Source organism: Caretta caretta, chromosome 10 (genome assembly GCF_965140235.1).
Source record: "Caretta caretta isolate rCarCar2 chromosome 10, rCarCar1.hap1, whole genome shotgun sequence".
Lineage (NCBI taxonomy): Eukaryota > Metazoa > Chordata > Testudines > Cheloniidae > Caretta > Caretta caretta.
Window position 1 is genome coordinate 34,914,942 of NC_134215.1, and position 13,916 is coordinate 34,928,857.

At 49.9% G+C, this 13,916-nt stretch overlaps 1 protein-coding gene across 9 annotated transcripts in view; it reads left to right on the plus strand.

Annotated features, from left to right (window-relative positions):
* Window positions 1-6,196, plus strand: part of DNAAF8 (dynein axonemal assembly factor 8) — a 150,689-nt gene extending 144,493 nt beyond the window's left edge. For all 9 annotated transcript variants that reach the window (XM_075132866.1, XM_075132869.1, XM_075132867.1 and 6 more), the window contains 3 exons: window positions 503-585; window positions 2,014-2,083; window positions 5,975-6,196. In XM_075132866.1, the coding sequence (XP_074988967.1) occupies window positions 503-585; window positions 2,014-2,083; window positions 5,975-6,052 (231 nt within the window). In that variant the 3' untranslated portion in view covers window positions 6,053-6,196. The remainder of the gene's footprint in view (window positions 1-502; window positions 586-2,013; window positions 2,084-5,974) is intronic.
* The last annotated feature ends 7,720 nt before the right edge of the window (window positions 6,197-13,916 follow it).

Consider the following 13,916-nt stretch of genomic DNA (forward strand, 5'->3'; position numbering starts at 1 on the left):
TAGGAAAGACAAAGGGGTGGGTAGTATGATGGAAGCTAAGCAGCACCAGTAGGGTTGCCCAGAAATTATTTTCCCCAATCAGAGACGAATGTCTTCAAACAGAGTTAGGCTGGGCTGGTATATTTCCACACAGGCCTGATCGTGCTGAGCCAAAGGGAGTCATTACAGCAGTCACTCTCCCCCTGCCAGAAGGAGACAGGTCCTTCTGGGAACTCCCTAGCCTCCTGCTATTGCAGTCTGAGTAACACACCTGAGGCCACAGTTTCTTTTCAATACCTCAGTTTGCCTCTCGCCCAGAGAGAAATGACTAGGAAAAATGTAAAGCCCAAGGTGAATGAGTAACAACTGAACTCTGGTGGAGCAGGCATTTCAAAGAGCATGCTGCCCCATCGCTTTCATCCCCCCACGCAGCGCGCAAGGTGTTCCTTGTGCTGTCAGCAGCCAATCGCAGAGTTACTTAAGTGGTCTTAGTACCAGCCTGGTGTTCTTCCCTCCCTTGCAGCATTCCCTGTTGGACGGGGCATGTCTGGTGGTAGCAGCACAGCGAGACAATGCCATTATTTGCTTTGAGTCCCTGCTGGACAGGTAAGCAAGGACAACACCACATCAGCCAAATGCCAGAGAGCTCTTGAGCTAATCATGGGGCTGGGTTGTCTTCTCTGTAATTCATTTCCAGTTTAGCCTCTCCTAAGGGCAGTTACCTCGCAAAGGCCACACATTTGTCATTATTTATTGGGGCAGGGGTATGCATCAGCATCTTAGAGAGTTTTTAATTTCTGAAGTCACACATCCTAAACACCCCAGCCAGGTGCTGGGGTCTCTCAAGGATGCAGTAAGGATGGCTTTGGGATTTTATTTTGCAAAGACACAGGGAGTTCTCCAAAATAAAGTCTTGCTTTGAGAATAAACTGCTGAATCAATAAACTTGCTAGGAGAAAATCTGTGTAGATTCTGCATTTACCATGGAAAACCAATTTCAAACAAACACCAGAGAGTGAAATAAAAAATAAACCTGTTCAATAAATCACCACAAATGCCTGGTAGAGGAGTAAATGTGCTAAAACAAACAGAACCCCCCACGGGGACTGATTAGTGGAACAGAATTATCATCATACCAATTAACCCATTGACCCCAGGAGGCAGAGTTTCTCAACACTACAGGCTAATATTTTGCAATGTGATGTGCAGTTACATGCACCTGGCTTCTTCTGATGGCTCTGTTGTGCCAAGAACTTGGCAGAGCTCACGCATGAGGGTCATCACACAGCACAACAGGCCAATTCACTGCTGTGCAGCATCCCCTTGGATAACACCATCAGGATACTGCTCTTATTGAATGGACACACAAGAATGCTGGAAAACTATCAGATCTTTAAAAATACATTGGTAGGCCATTTGGAGACATTGGCCAGCTATGAAGGGGGTCCGATGTTGTCACCCAAGCTCAGTACCTAGTTGTGGGAGCTGGGAATCACCCAAGTGACTTAGGGAGCCTCACTGATTTTCACTGGGACATTAGTCTCCTAAATCAAGGTGCTTTTGAAACTCTTACCCAGCACCTCTAGTCCTTGTCCTCTGGCTGATTCAGGCTTTGATTGGCTTGAGAGTGGGAGGAGCGAGGACTAGTGGAGACCTCTTGGTTCTGAGAGTGGCTCCAGAAGGCTTGGGTATTTGGGAAAAAACTAAAACTAAGTCCTTTAGAATTTCCCTGTGTGAGATCTTTGCTTTCCACCAGAGCTTCTCTGTTTCCCCCACTTCCCCAGAGACTCTGTTACATCACTGGTCATTACCGTTTGTCTGAGGGATTATATTTTAAGAGCCTCAATCCATTTATACAAAGCTTTGTAAAGCCCTGGATTTATCTGTGTAAAAAATTTCAGCAACAGATGCACATGGCCTGAGCTGCTGGCAAAGAACATATCCCTCCCCTCAGCGAGGTCATTTGCAGACTCCGACAGCCTAGACAGCAGAGTAACATTTGCTTCTCCCTTGCTGTTTTTTCTCTCTCCCCAGTGGCCGCTGGCAGAAGCAGGCTGTGCTGGACTGCATGCAGCATCTTCTGTATCCCCAAACAGAGAAACAGGCAAGTGGAGGAGGCCCTGGTCCACAAAAATAACCATTTTTCTTTCCATTGTGTTCTGCTGGCTGTAGATTAAGAAAACAGCTGTAGAGCTGGTCAGAAAACAGCTTTTATTTTTGGTGGAAATTTTGAACAAAAATGAAACTTTCTCTTGATGAGGGAAGGAGGGGTGCATCATGGGAGTCCCTGGTTGTGGTGCATCAAGGGAGATGTCGTCTGGCCAGAGATCTCAGCCCATGGAAGAGAATGGGAGCATAAGGCTCCCAAACTGCAATTTCCACAAGATGCTGCGGTGCCATTTTGAATAGAAATATATTGTCCTTTTGGCAAAATAGCACAGGTTTTCACATAAATCGGATACTTTTCATGAAAGTTTCATTTGGTTGAAAACCTAATTTTCCACTGAAAAATAGTTTTGATAGAAAATCGTCCACTTGGCATTAAAATTCTAGAAGTCCTCACACTGATCCAGGTGGGGGAAGGGCAGTGAGCTCATTAACCCTTTAAATGATGGGCTGGCTGGCTGTTTTCTCAACAGCACATTGCAAACATGGATTGTGTCAAGTAGCTCCAAACCAGACAAGAGCTTTGGAGGCAGGGTGTTGGCTGAACAAGGAGTGTAAGGGGTATAAAGAGCTGGGACTGCATGAGAAATGGTAGCCAGCAAATCAGCCTGTCTGGGAAAGCAAGGGAGAGTGTCAGATGTTTTGGCAACATGGCATAGCTCTCATTGGAGCTGACAACAGATGGCAGATTTTCCCCAAAATCAACATTCAGCACCAGCCTTCTAAGGGTTAAGCCTCAGAAGATACAGCTGGGACGGCACCCCCAAGTCTGTGTTCTTGCCAAGGTGTGAACTCCCACAATTGGCGCTGTAAAGCTGTAGTTTCCAGCACCAGGTGTTCTGTGTTGCCCCTGACAGGCAGTGCAGGTCCCCAATGCTGAACTGAGAGTGTGATACAAAGCCTGGGAAAGTCTGCAAACTCAGCTCTTAGGTAGCCCATCTTTAGAAGCCAGCTACGAATATATAACACCATCATACCTGCTGCTGCCAATGGTGGTCAACTGTTGCCATGTAATGTGCCAGGACAACAGTTCTGGGCTGTCCACTGGTATTTGGGATACCCTCTGATTTGCTTTGGAAATTATGTTAGTTGTAGCTGTCTGATATAAAATCTCTTCTGTCTTGTGCCAATAAATGGGCAATCAGCCCATGATGAAGAGGCTTGGGATGTTTTCTGTGCCAGGACAAGTTCCATTGCTATACATGTGTTCAGCCCAGCCTCTCCACCAATCAGCATATTGGGCCCAATCTCATTTCCACTGAAGGCAAGGACAAAACTCCCATTGATTTCAGTGGGAGCAGGAGCAGGCCCACTGGAATTTACTGATGAGGCCTTCAGCTTTGTCCTGAGAAGAGCAAATGCAGCATTTTGCAATCAATGTAGAAAATAGTGTCCCCTTGATGACGGTGCCAGCCATGGTGCTTCCTGCTGTTGGATAGAGATGCACAGTGGGAAATACCATCTCCCATTGTCAAGGGGTCTTTTGCTCAGGTAGCTTTAGAAATGATGGAGCAAAACCTGAGGAGCAAACTCCTAGAAAAATGAGTTTAAACTGTTTCAAAGGATGTCCCTGGAAACTATGTTTGACCCCCTGGTCCCTTGCTGATGAATTTACGAAGTGCCAGCCAGACCTCCCAGGTCAGAGCTAATGAGAAACAATACGATGTCAGGCAAAGGGCAGCAGGGCTAAGTAAGAGAAGCTAAGATTTACAGCAGATCACTTGAGCAGAGCTGCAGCCTTCGACAGTGGAGCTAAGTCACGGACAGTACTGAAAAGGGATTGCCCATTTGACTCATAGTCTCATAGACATCAAGGCCAGGAGAAGGGACCATCATGATCATCCAGTCTGTCCTCCCGCATAGTGCAGGCCACAGACCCTTGCCCACTCACTCCTGTAATACTCCCATAACCTCTGGCTGAGTTACTGAAGTCCTCAAGACTTCAAGTTACAGAGAATCCACCATTTACTCTAATTCAAACCAGCAAATGACCCATGTCCCACACTGCAGAGGAAGGCAAAAAAACCCCAGGGTCTCTGCCATTCTGATCTAGAGATGTCCTTCTGAACCCCACGTATGGCGATCAGTTTTAGACCCTGAGCATACGAGCAAGAACCACCAGCCAGACACCTGGGAAAGAATTCTCTCTAGTGTGATGGATGGGCCGTCTGTGTAAGGTACTATGAATCATTAGGTTACCCTTTAAGATCGTATACCAAGACCAGGCAGATGTACTGCACTGCTCCAAAAAGAGAGTGGTGGCTGCTTTGTTTTATGAGACTCACTCGAATATGTGGGGAAGGAATGCTATTTCCCTATAGGATTCTGCTGCCTTTTCTGTTTAACAAAGCACATGGTAATGTGTATGTATATATCACACTGGAATTGAATTGTCAGGCTGGAATGACCTATACATTGGTTAGGCACTTCCATGCACTCTGATTGGTTTTGGCCATCTGATTTGCATAACTGCGGACACAGCTATTTCCTACTAGCTGTATGCTAAGTAAGAGCCCTGCTGCCCCCCCCGATCTAGCCGCTGTTAGCCAGTCAGAGTGCTAAGTTTTGCTTGGACACTGTACAGATATCAATAACTGTACAGCAAATGTGCAAACTTGCCTCCTCTGAGTGACAGCTCTAATCCCACAGCTCTGCCTGGCTCCCGAACCCTCTGGGAGTTTTTCTGCTGCGAGCCAGCAGCCAAGATGGCTGTCTTAGCTTCTCCCTCCCTTCACCTGCATCAGAAAAACTCTATGGAATAGAAGGGAAAAAAACAGACATGGAATAGAAGGGAAAAAAATACTAGCAAGCGAAGAGACTGGGGTTGTGAGAGCAGCGAGTGGGGGACTTTTTCCAGAGCACTCTGGGGAGATCCTCACCCCCACTCCAGCCTCTTTGTGCCAGGTGAAAGGGGTCAGACCACTGTAAAGGGGCCCTAAAAGTCCCATATCTTCCAGGAGAAGGATTCCCCTAGTGCAGGCCCTAGGAAAGACAGCCACAATGCTATCTTCCAAGGATCTTCTTACAATACCTGGCGTATGGACATGTCGAGGGCAGGGCTGGGGGCATGTTGGGGGGAGCCTCAGCAAGTAGCATTGCAGGGATGCTGGGCAGTGCTGTGGCCCAAAGGGCATCCCCAAGAGGCTGCCAAAATGTAGACAAACCCTGAGGTCTCTCTGTAACTCTGGGGGCTGTAGAGGAGCCCAGGATGGGGAAGGCACTAAGGTGGCTTGAAGCCAGTTTAGCTGCCCACCCCCTGGGACATGAGCTCTGTGCTGCCCTTCTGAAAGGCACAGCCCAGAATGTCACCCTCTGACTCCTAGCTCTTCTTCAGGCCCCATCATGCACTCACTGACTTGGATGGGAGTCCATGAGACAGGCACTCCCTCTGTCCCAGTCCCCATACAGGTGAGCAGGGCCTTGTCCCCCAGGTCTTGCCTGGTGTCAATGACCTGACTGCATTGTTTGCCCCCAACCTGTCCCTCTCCCTTCCTTTGGGAAGCATCAGGAACAAACCCATATGGTAGCCAGCCAGACCAGTAGAGCCAGGTTGGGGTTGGAAGGAAGGGGTGGGAGGAAGAGGAGCCTAGGGGATGTCTTTAGGTGATTTCCCACTCAGCACCTTGTGCATGTCATTTTTGCTTCTCTTTCATTGAAAACATGAGCCCTGAAAGTGTCTGTGTCATAATAATAACTGGAGGGTGTTTCCCTTCTGCTAGGCTAATCCACCCCTCTGCATCAGGATGGATTCAGCCCCAGATACACTTATTACCTGGTACACAGACAGTAAAAGCTAGCCTGCCCCCACCCTGCTTTCTTTTCTCCCCAGGCTGAGGAGCTGCTCTGTTGCCTTTTTGACTCCTTGACATCCAACAGCTTCTTCCGCATCGAAACCCTGGATTCCTAGTCAGGATTTTCTGTTCTCCTGACCAGCCCAACTGCAAATCCTGTCATGGTATCAGTACAGGTGCACGCCCTCGGGACTCCACTGGTAGAACAGCCTTGTAACTATTTGTTATTAAAATGTCAGGCCCAGAGTGTGGTATTTGCATCACTAAGTTGAAGTAGGGGGTGATCAGAGAAATAATCACTCAACACTGGAGCCATGGTTTCGAGTGCATGATTTGAAAGGGAACTTGTCTGTGCTGCACAAAGCAAATTGCAGAGCATTGCTCCATCTGGAGAACACTTTGGAGGCAGAGTACATGCAAAGAGTAGAACTTTCTCTGTGCTTGTCGTTCTGTCTGTTCCCCAGGAGCCATGTGAACAGGTATGTGGGATCCAAAGGAAACTGGGAGAAGATTCCTTTTTTGCTAATCACCAGCTTGTCCCTTGTGGAAGGGCCTGCTGCTTTCCTGTCTGGGTCAAAGGTCAGCTGCAGGCAGGGGAGATGGGCTGTGGCAAGAATAGGGAGGAATCAGCCTTATAGTACAGCAAAAATTAATCATTTGAGGCCCTCTCATAATTACTCTGAATGTCTGAAGATTCCCATAGGGTCATTTTAGTCAAATCTCCTGTTGTGGACACAGCAAGGACAATTCCGGTGTGCTAACTCATAGCATCATGGCACATAAAAGGAGGTCAGTTATTTGCTGAGATTTAGTGCAAGCTGTGTTTCTTAGGGCATGGTTTTACTGCACTCCCTGCATCTGGCTGTATGAGGACAATTGGTCTGCAAGCAAAGCAAGATACATAGGCCCTGCTCCTGCTCCCACTGAAGTCCATGGTAAAACTCCCATTGAATTCATTGGTGTGTGATCTGGCTCATAGTCACTGGCAATGCCCTTTGACCATACCTCTTGGCTTGCGCTGTTGATCTACTGGCAGGGAGTCTGCCCTGAACAGAAGTACACAAAAATCCTAGGGTGTATTAATAACTTCATAGGCCCATAAGCTGGAAATCCCTCCCATCCATATATTAATAAAAAGAAACATGGCAGCAGAAACTTTCCAGCTCCAGCATTTGTCCTGATGCGGGTCCTGCAGTGGACTGCTCCCCAGAGCCATCCCGCAAAAGGTCCTCTTAGTATGGACCCAGGATGTCCTGTGGCTGCTCTGGCGGCATAGCCTCTTCAGTTACCAGCCTCAGCTCTAGAGACACTTCTTGCCTTTCATCTGGCAGCCTGCTCGCTCCTCCAGTGATGACTGTGATGCAGGGTTATAAGGTCCCCATCCTTGTTCAGCAGAGGATCACACACCACAGGAGACTCAGTACTTGGTGAAGTTTCCATTATCCAGTCGAATTCCTCACAAAAGAGGTAGGAAGACGGGAGTTCCCAGGGGTGCTATTAGCATCCTTTACTTTGCAGTAGTCTGTCTTCAACTCTGCATTGATCTGCTGTCCAGTCAATCTCCAACACTGCCAGGCACTCAGACATTATTCCATACACACGATCATTCCTTGTGCTCTTTCTGAAGTCAGATGTCTATCTTGACCTTCCCCAGAGGTTAACCAGAATCTGGCTGTGTTCCTGTGACCAGCTAGCAGTGTGCTTGATACAGGGCTTCATCTTACTGCTGGTCATAGCTAATACACATTAGCGTTGACTGTGTTTGCTGATTCCAGTTGAGTACTCCATGTGGAAACGAAGAGTTAAATGCCGAGCAGCTGTTTCTGTATAAGGAGGTTGCTTCAAGGTCCTGGGTACTGAGTGGCAAGTTTTAGAATTGAAGGGCTGGGAAGCACAGCCCCAGGGGATTGTGGGATAGTGTCAGATTCTCCAGCCCCGAGACCCAGACTTGAGCTGCGTCCACACTACAAAGTGCTTGGGCTCTGACCCACCCACTAGCAGCATCAATGGGCCTGAGTCAAGAGAAGTTGGCCTGCATCAGACTAATTTCTATGTGGATGGAATGGGGGCTTGGGCTTGAATTCAAGTTTGAATCTGGGCTCAGTGTGCTATGTAGACATATTCTAACGATAAGGGACAATTGCAGATTGCTCTTTCTGCTCTTAAGACCTTGCGCATCTTTGTTGGAAGATGTGTCCTTAGGTTCACCTCTCCCTCCATACAATTAGCTTCAGTTAGCCAGTAGAATGTAGAATGTAGAATACATAAAAATGACTCATAAATACCACGTAGCAGTCACAGGAAGTGAGCCATCAGAGTGCCATATTCAGTCATGTTCAGTCATGTTTCCACGAGTTATGGGGCTAAATGCAATACCCACTGAGCAGCACTACATCTACCAGAATTCACGGGCTAGATGCAGGAACCACTAGGAGAAATTCTCCAGCCCCTGTTTTGCAGTTCAGGCTAAAGTGACCATAATGGACCTCCCTGGCCTTGAAATCTATGACTGTTTAACAAGTGGCATGGCAGACTCTCTTCTAGTTCTGCATGGCCAGAGAGTTGGCACTTACATCATGGAGCCTTGAGAGTGGTTCTGTATAAAAGAAAGAATGAGTGAGTGAATCCTGATCTCCAGCTGTGGAGAATGGGGTGGGTGTATTATCTGCCCCCGGCTGGCTCACTCATCTAGTTCATAGATCAACACACACTGTTCATCTCGCTGTTTCCCCCAAAGTAGCCTGCTGGCATCTGAAATTAATGTACACTTTGCTCTCCTTCCAGTCCTCTCCTGGGGAACCAAGCGTCTACAGTAAGTATCTGAATAACACATTGCACATCAATAACAACTCTCTTCTGGGAATTTCAGAGCAGTGCCTCCATAACACTCTGAGAGGTGAGTTAGTCTGATCATTACTTGGTGTGTTAGTTGTTGTGATGACCTGCAGAAGGCAAAACAGCCGGGCTAGTGGCCTTCTTTGGTTCTTTACTATGTTTACAGAAGGGCTGACCAGTTATTCTCTCGGTTTGTATTTCACATTAGAAATTCAGATCTTCTGTCCCCTGGACACTCTGTGAGTGACTGGGGAATGGGTAGGTTTGTGACATCACAAAACCAAAGAAATGAAAGCTGATTTGCTGAGAAGGTGAAGCAGTTTGTACTTGTCTGCTGAAAGCTCTTTGGGTCTTGTTCACTCCCACTGACCTCAAACCCTAGTGCTCTTTGTTAAGGATTCAACAGTTTCAGCTACATGGACCTCCCAGACCCCATTTCTGAATCATCCAGGAAGTCTCCCAACAAAACCAAAGGGAAGATGACTGGATATCCTTGCTATTTCTAAGGAGAGATGCTGGCAAAATCCCCCTCTTTCTTACATATTTTTAAACTTCAAACTCTCTCAGGCCTTCTTTATAAAGAAACAAAAAAAATGACACAGCCTGAATTTCGCCCCCTCTGCATCTCACCTTTAAGCACTGACCATAATTCTCATTCTCATTTTCCAGCTAGGAAAACTGAGGCATGGAAAAGGGAAGTGACGTGACTGAAGTCACCCGGTAATTCCGTGTCAGAACTAGGACTAGACCCCACATGTCAGCTTTCCAGCCCACTATTCTAACCACTAGACATAGCTGCTGTCCTGAGCAGGATGGTATTTGGATTTTTATAATGATGTGGAATGAAGCTTAGAGGTAAGGTCCAAGAGGCCTGTAGCAGAGCGTGTATTGACTGGAGGGTACTGTGTACCACAGCTATATGCCATGGCCATGAAAGGAGGTAGAATCTGGACTGCAAATTCCCTTGGAAAACCTTGTCTGTTCCTCCAACTGATAAGTAGGCTTCCTGTGCTACAGGCCCATCTCTGACAGGCTCCTAAGCCACGTACAGCTTTGAAACAAATGACAATTAAGGGGCTGCACCCAGGACACTTGGGGAATTTGATTGAAAAAAGGAGAGATCTGGGCTAAAAAGCAGCTTACAATAAAGCAAGGGCCTGAAGGGAGGGGTATGGGTGTGTGTGTGAGAGAGAGAGAGAGAGACAAACACTCAACAATATCCCCCTCAGTACCAGGATCCCCCCAAGAGTAAGCCACCGGGCCATGTCTGATGAGGCTGAGCCCTAATGATTGCAATTTGGACTCGTCAGGGTCAGTGGGCACGGTTATGGAGGAAGCTGCTGGTGAAGATACATGAGGGAGCCATCTGGAAATTGAAGTCTTCCAAACAGTTAAGTAATTATTCCAAAGAGAGGGGCAAAGATCACTCCAGGAGGTCTGCGTCTGGCCAGGGAGGCCTGCAGACTGCGCCTAGGGAGAAAGGGCAGAGAACTCTCTGGGAATGTCTGGGATTTGGCAGAGAACACTCAGGAACATCTGTGGAGGGACAGAGAACGTCCTGAAACAACTGCACCTGCACAGAAAAGCAGGGAAGGCTCTGGAAGGTCAGGACCTAGACAGGAGGTGGAGAATGCTCTAGAACATCTGTGTCTGGGTGGAGGAGTAGAGAATGCTCTGGAACAGTTGGGCCTGTATGAAAGGGCAGAGAACACCCAGAACATCTGTGCCTGGGTGGGGAGCAGAGAACACTCTGGAACATCTGTGCCTGGGTGGAGGGGCAGAGAACGCTCTGGAACGTCTGTGCCTGGGTGGAGGAGCAGAGAATGCTCTAGAACGTCTGTGCCTGGGTGGAGGGGCAGAGAATGCTCTGCAACGTCTGTGCCTGGGTGGAGGGGCAGAGAACGCTCTGGAATGTCTGTGCCTGGGTGGGGGGCAGAAAACATGCCATAACATCTGTGCCTGGGTGGAGGGGCAGAGAATGCTCTGGAACGTCTGTGCCTGGGTGGGGAGCAGACAACGCTCTGGAACGCCTGTGCCTGGGTGGGGGGCAGAGAAGGCTCTGGAATGTCTGTGCCTTGGTGGGGGGCAGAGAACGTACCGTAACATCTGTGCCTGGGTGGAGGGGCAGAGAACGCTCTGGAATATCTGTGCCTGAGTGGAGGGGCAGAGAATGCTCTGGAACGTCTGTGCCTGGGTGGGGGGGCAGAGAACGCTCTGGAACATCTGTGCCTGGGTGGAGGGGCAGAGAACACTCTGGAACGTCTGTGCCTGGGTGGAGGGCAGAGACCGCTCTGGAACATCTGTGCCTGGGTGGAGGGGCAGAGACCGCTCTGGAACATCTGTGCCTGGGTGGAAGGAAACACTTGATGAATCACATGCCATAGCAGCTCCTGTTTGTATTTCCAGCTCTCCCACCCTCGCTGGACTATCCTCTTTCCTGCTCTTGCTTTGCAGTGTGGCCCCCTCTTTCCGGACTCTCCAGCTCATCCCACTTCAGGCTGCTGTGCTGGTTCCCTGCAGGGGCTGCCATTTAACTTGGTATTATAAAAAGAAACCAGAGGTGCTTTTCCTGCAACAGACTGAATCTTATGAATAAGACATAGCAGCTAAAGCAGCTGCTGCAGCAGGCAGACTCTTAGGCAGCCCTCCCACTGCAGAGCTCATCCACCCGAGCAGACAGCACAGAGCCCTTCAGTGTCTCTTTGCCTGGCTAACAGTCATGTAATCCCCCAGCCCAAGCATTATTCAGATATCCCGCTGGGGATTCCCTCCTGAGCGCCGTCCCTGGGTCGCAGCCATGGCCCATTGTGTTTGCATTGCCAGCCCATTGTTTTAATATTGCTGTTCTCAGTCAGCGTGCTTCATGGCTGCCTGTTGGAGTGTCTATGCTGCTCGTGGGTCTCACAGAGATCAGGGCTGTGGTGGGAATAGGCACAGCAGACGCATGCCCCACACTGCAGGCCCCCCGCCTCCATGCTAAACAGATGCAAAGAGAGCAAGAGCCGGGGTGGGTGGGGTGAGACTCTCCAGTGGCATAAAACAGGCAGAGCCGACTTCAACTCCAATCACAGTGGGTGGGGAGGGGCAGATGGGGCACAGCTCCACTGTGACAAATAAAAGGGGCCCCTGGCCAGCTGTGTAAGGTGACACAGCTTCACTTGGGATCAGATCCTCAAAGGTGTTTATGCCCCTAATTCACATTGATTTCAGGTAGCCCATTATTTCAATGGAAGTTAGGAGCCTAAATACCTTTCTGGGGCGGGGCCTTTATGCCTCAGTTTCCCTTTGCACAATAATGGTAACAGCTGTGACAGGGTCGGGCCAGATAGCTACAGGATAGTAATTTTTTTTTTGAAGCAAAAGATATTTTTATTTGCATAACACACTTACAAAGTAAAAACAGCAGCATATGCAATGTGTAACACAGCAACCAGTCACAATTGTTTTCTCATTAACTTCAGGGGAGGGAAGTGTTCAAGCTTGCCTGGGCCCAGAGCGGGGGGCTTCCTCGACTCTCGTGGTCTTCTACCCTTCCGAGTTACCTGGTGGCCCAGAGCGAGGGGGCTTCATCGACTCTCATGGTCTTCCACCCCCTCGAGTTACCTGGCGCCACGCCCGAGTGTCACCAACAATTCCCTCCTCTGAAAGCACCCAACAAGAGGGGCAGGCTGTGGGGTGGACAATCTGGGGGCGGGGGGGGCACATGCACCCACGTGTGAAAGGATCCCTCTAGGGTGGTGGTGTCCGCAGCAGCAATGGCTGGGGCTGGGGTCCCTTACTATCTCCCCCAATCAAAGGGTCAGACAAAGGGACCCGGATGGGGACACCGAGCACAGAACCTCGGACAGTGCCCACTGCTCCTCAAAAGCATCAAGGGAGTCGGTGGACGCCGCCCAGAGGAACTCCACCCAGATACGTGATCGGAAAATGGCCCCACAGTCACAGGAAACTCCATCAGCCAATCTCCTCTCTCTGGTTTTATAGATGGCCGTTTTAGCCAGGGCGAGGAGGAGGTTAACTAGGAGATCCCGCGACTTTGTGAGGCCACAGATGGGGAGTGCATAAATAAAAAGGTGAGGGGAAAAATGCAACCAAAAACGTAATAGGAGATTTCTGAGGAGCTGGAACAGGGGCTGCAGCCTGGCGCACTCCAAATATACATGCACCAGGGTATCCCTCACACCACAAAAGGGACAAGTATCTGGAATGGGGGTGAACAGCGCCAAGTATGTGCTTGTGCTCACAGCTCCATGAAGGAGTTGCCAACTGATGTCCCTGACGGGCCTCGGAAGCAAGGTGGAATATAGGCTGGCCCACCGGGGCTGCTCACCCTCCAAAGCTGGCAGAAGGTCTTGCCACTTTGTGTCGGGGCAGGACACTAGGGTGAGGGCATGAAGGGTGTGGAGCGCGAGCGTGTATAGATGTTTCCTTGGCGCGGTTTGGAAGCGTACCGGCTGCAGCTCATGCAGCCGGCTCGCAGTGAAGGGGTGGGGGGGTCGGTTGGATCTGCGGGGCAGGGGCCCAATTAAAAAGTCCGGCGGGCCTGGGGTAGAGGGTGGGCAGGGCGTGCCCTCAAGCAGGACCTGGTCGAGGTAAGCTCAAGCAGCGGGCGGCAAAGCGGCCTTCACCTCCTGAAGTATGCGCCGGGAGGGTACGAGGTCTGGAGAGCCCCATTCGCCGGGCGAGCGTCAGGGGATCCAGCCAGTCTCCCCGGTCGTAGTCCAGGAAGTCTCCGACTCTCGTGACTTCTGCCAGGATCGAGCTCTGGTCCACCAAGTGGGACTCTGCCACCTGCACATGGAGCTGGGGGTTGTGTAGCGAGGAGATCTACCCCCTCGGTGGCCGCCATGGACCTGGTCATTACAAACAGTTTCCAAGTCCGGAGGAGGTCCTGGTAGAAGACCGGCAGCCCAGAGAGGTCTCGCGGAAGACCTCCCAGACAGAGATAAAAGAGCTGCCGGTCATATCAGAGCCCTCGGATGTGGCGCAGGATGGCGTGCGCCAGTGAGCTCCACGCCAAACTGCCTGCACCATAGAAGAGCCTCTGTAGGGCCTGGAGGCAGAAGACATGGACCTGTGTGTAGACACTTCAGGCCCTGTTCTCCTTCCCTCAGGGGTAGATGAAGAACCCCTACAGGGGCCCAG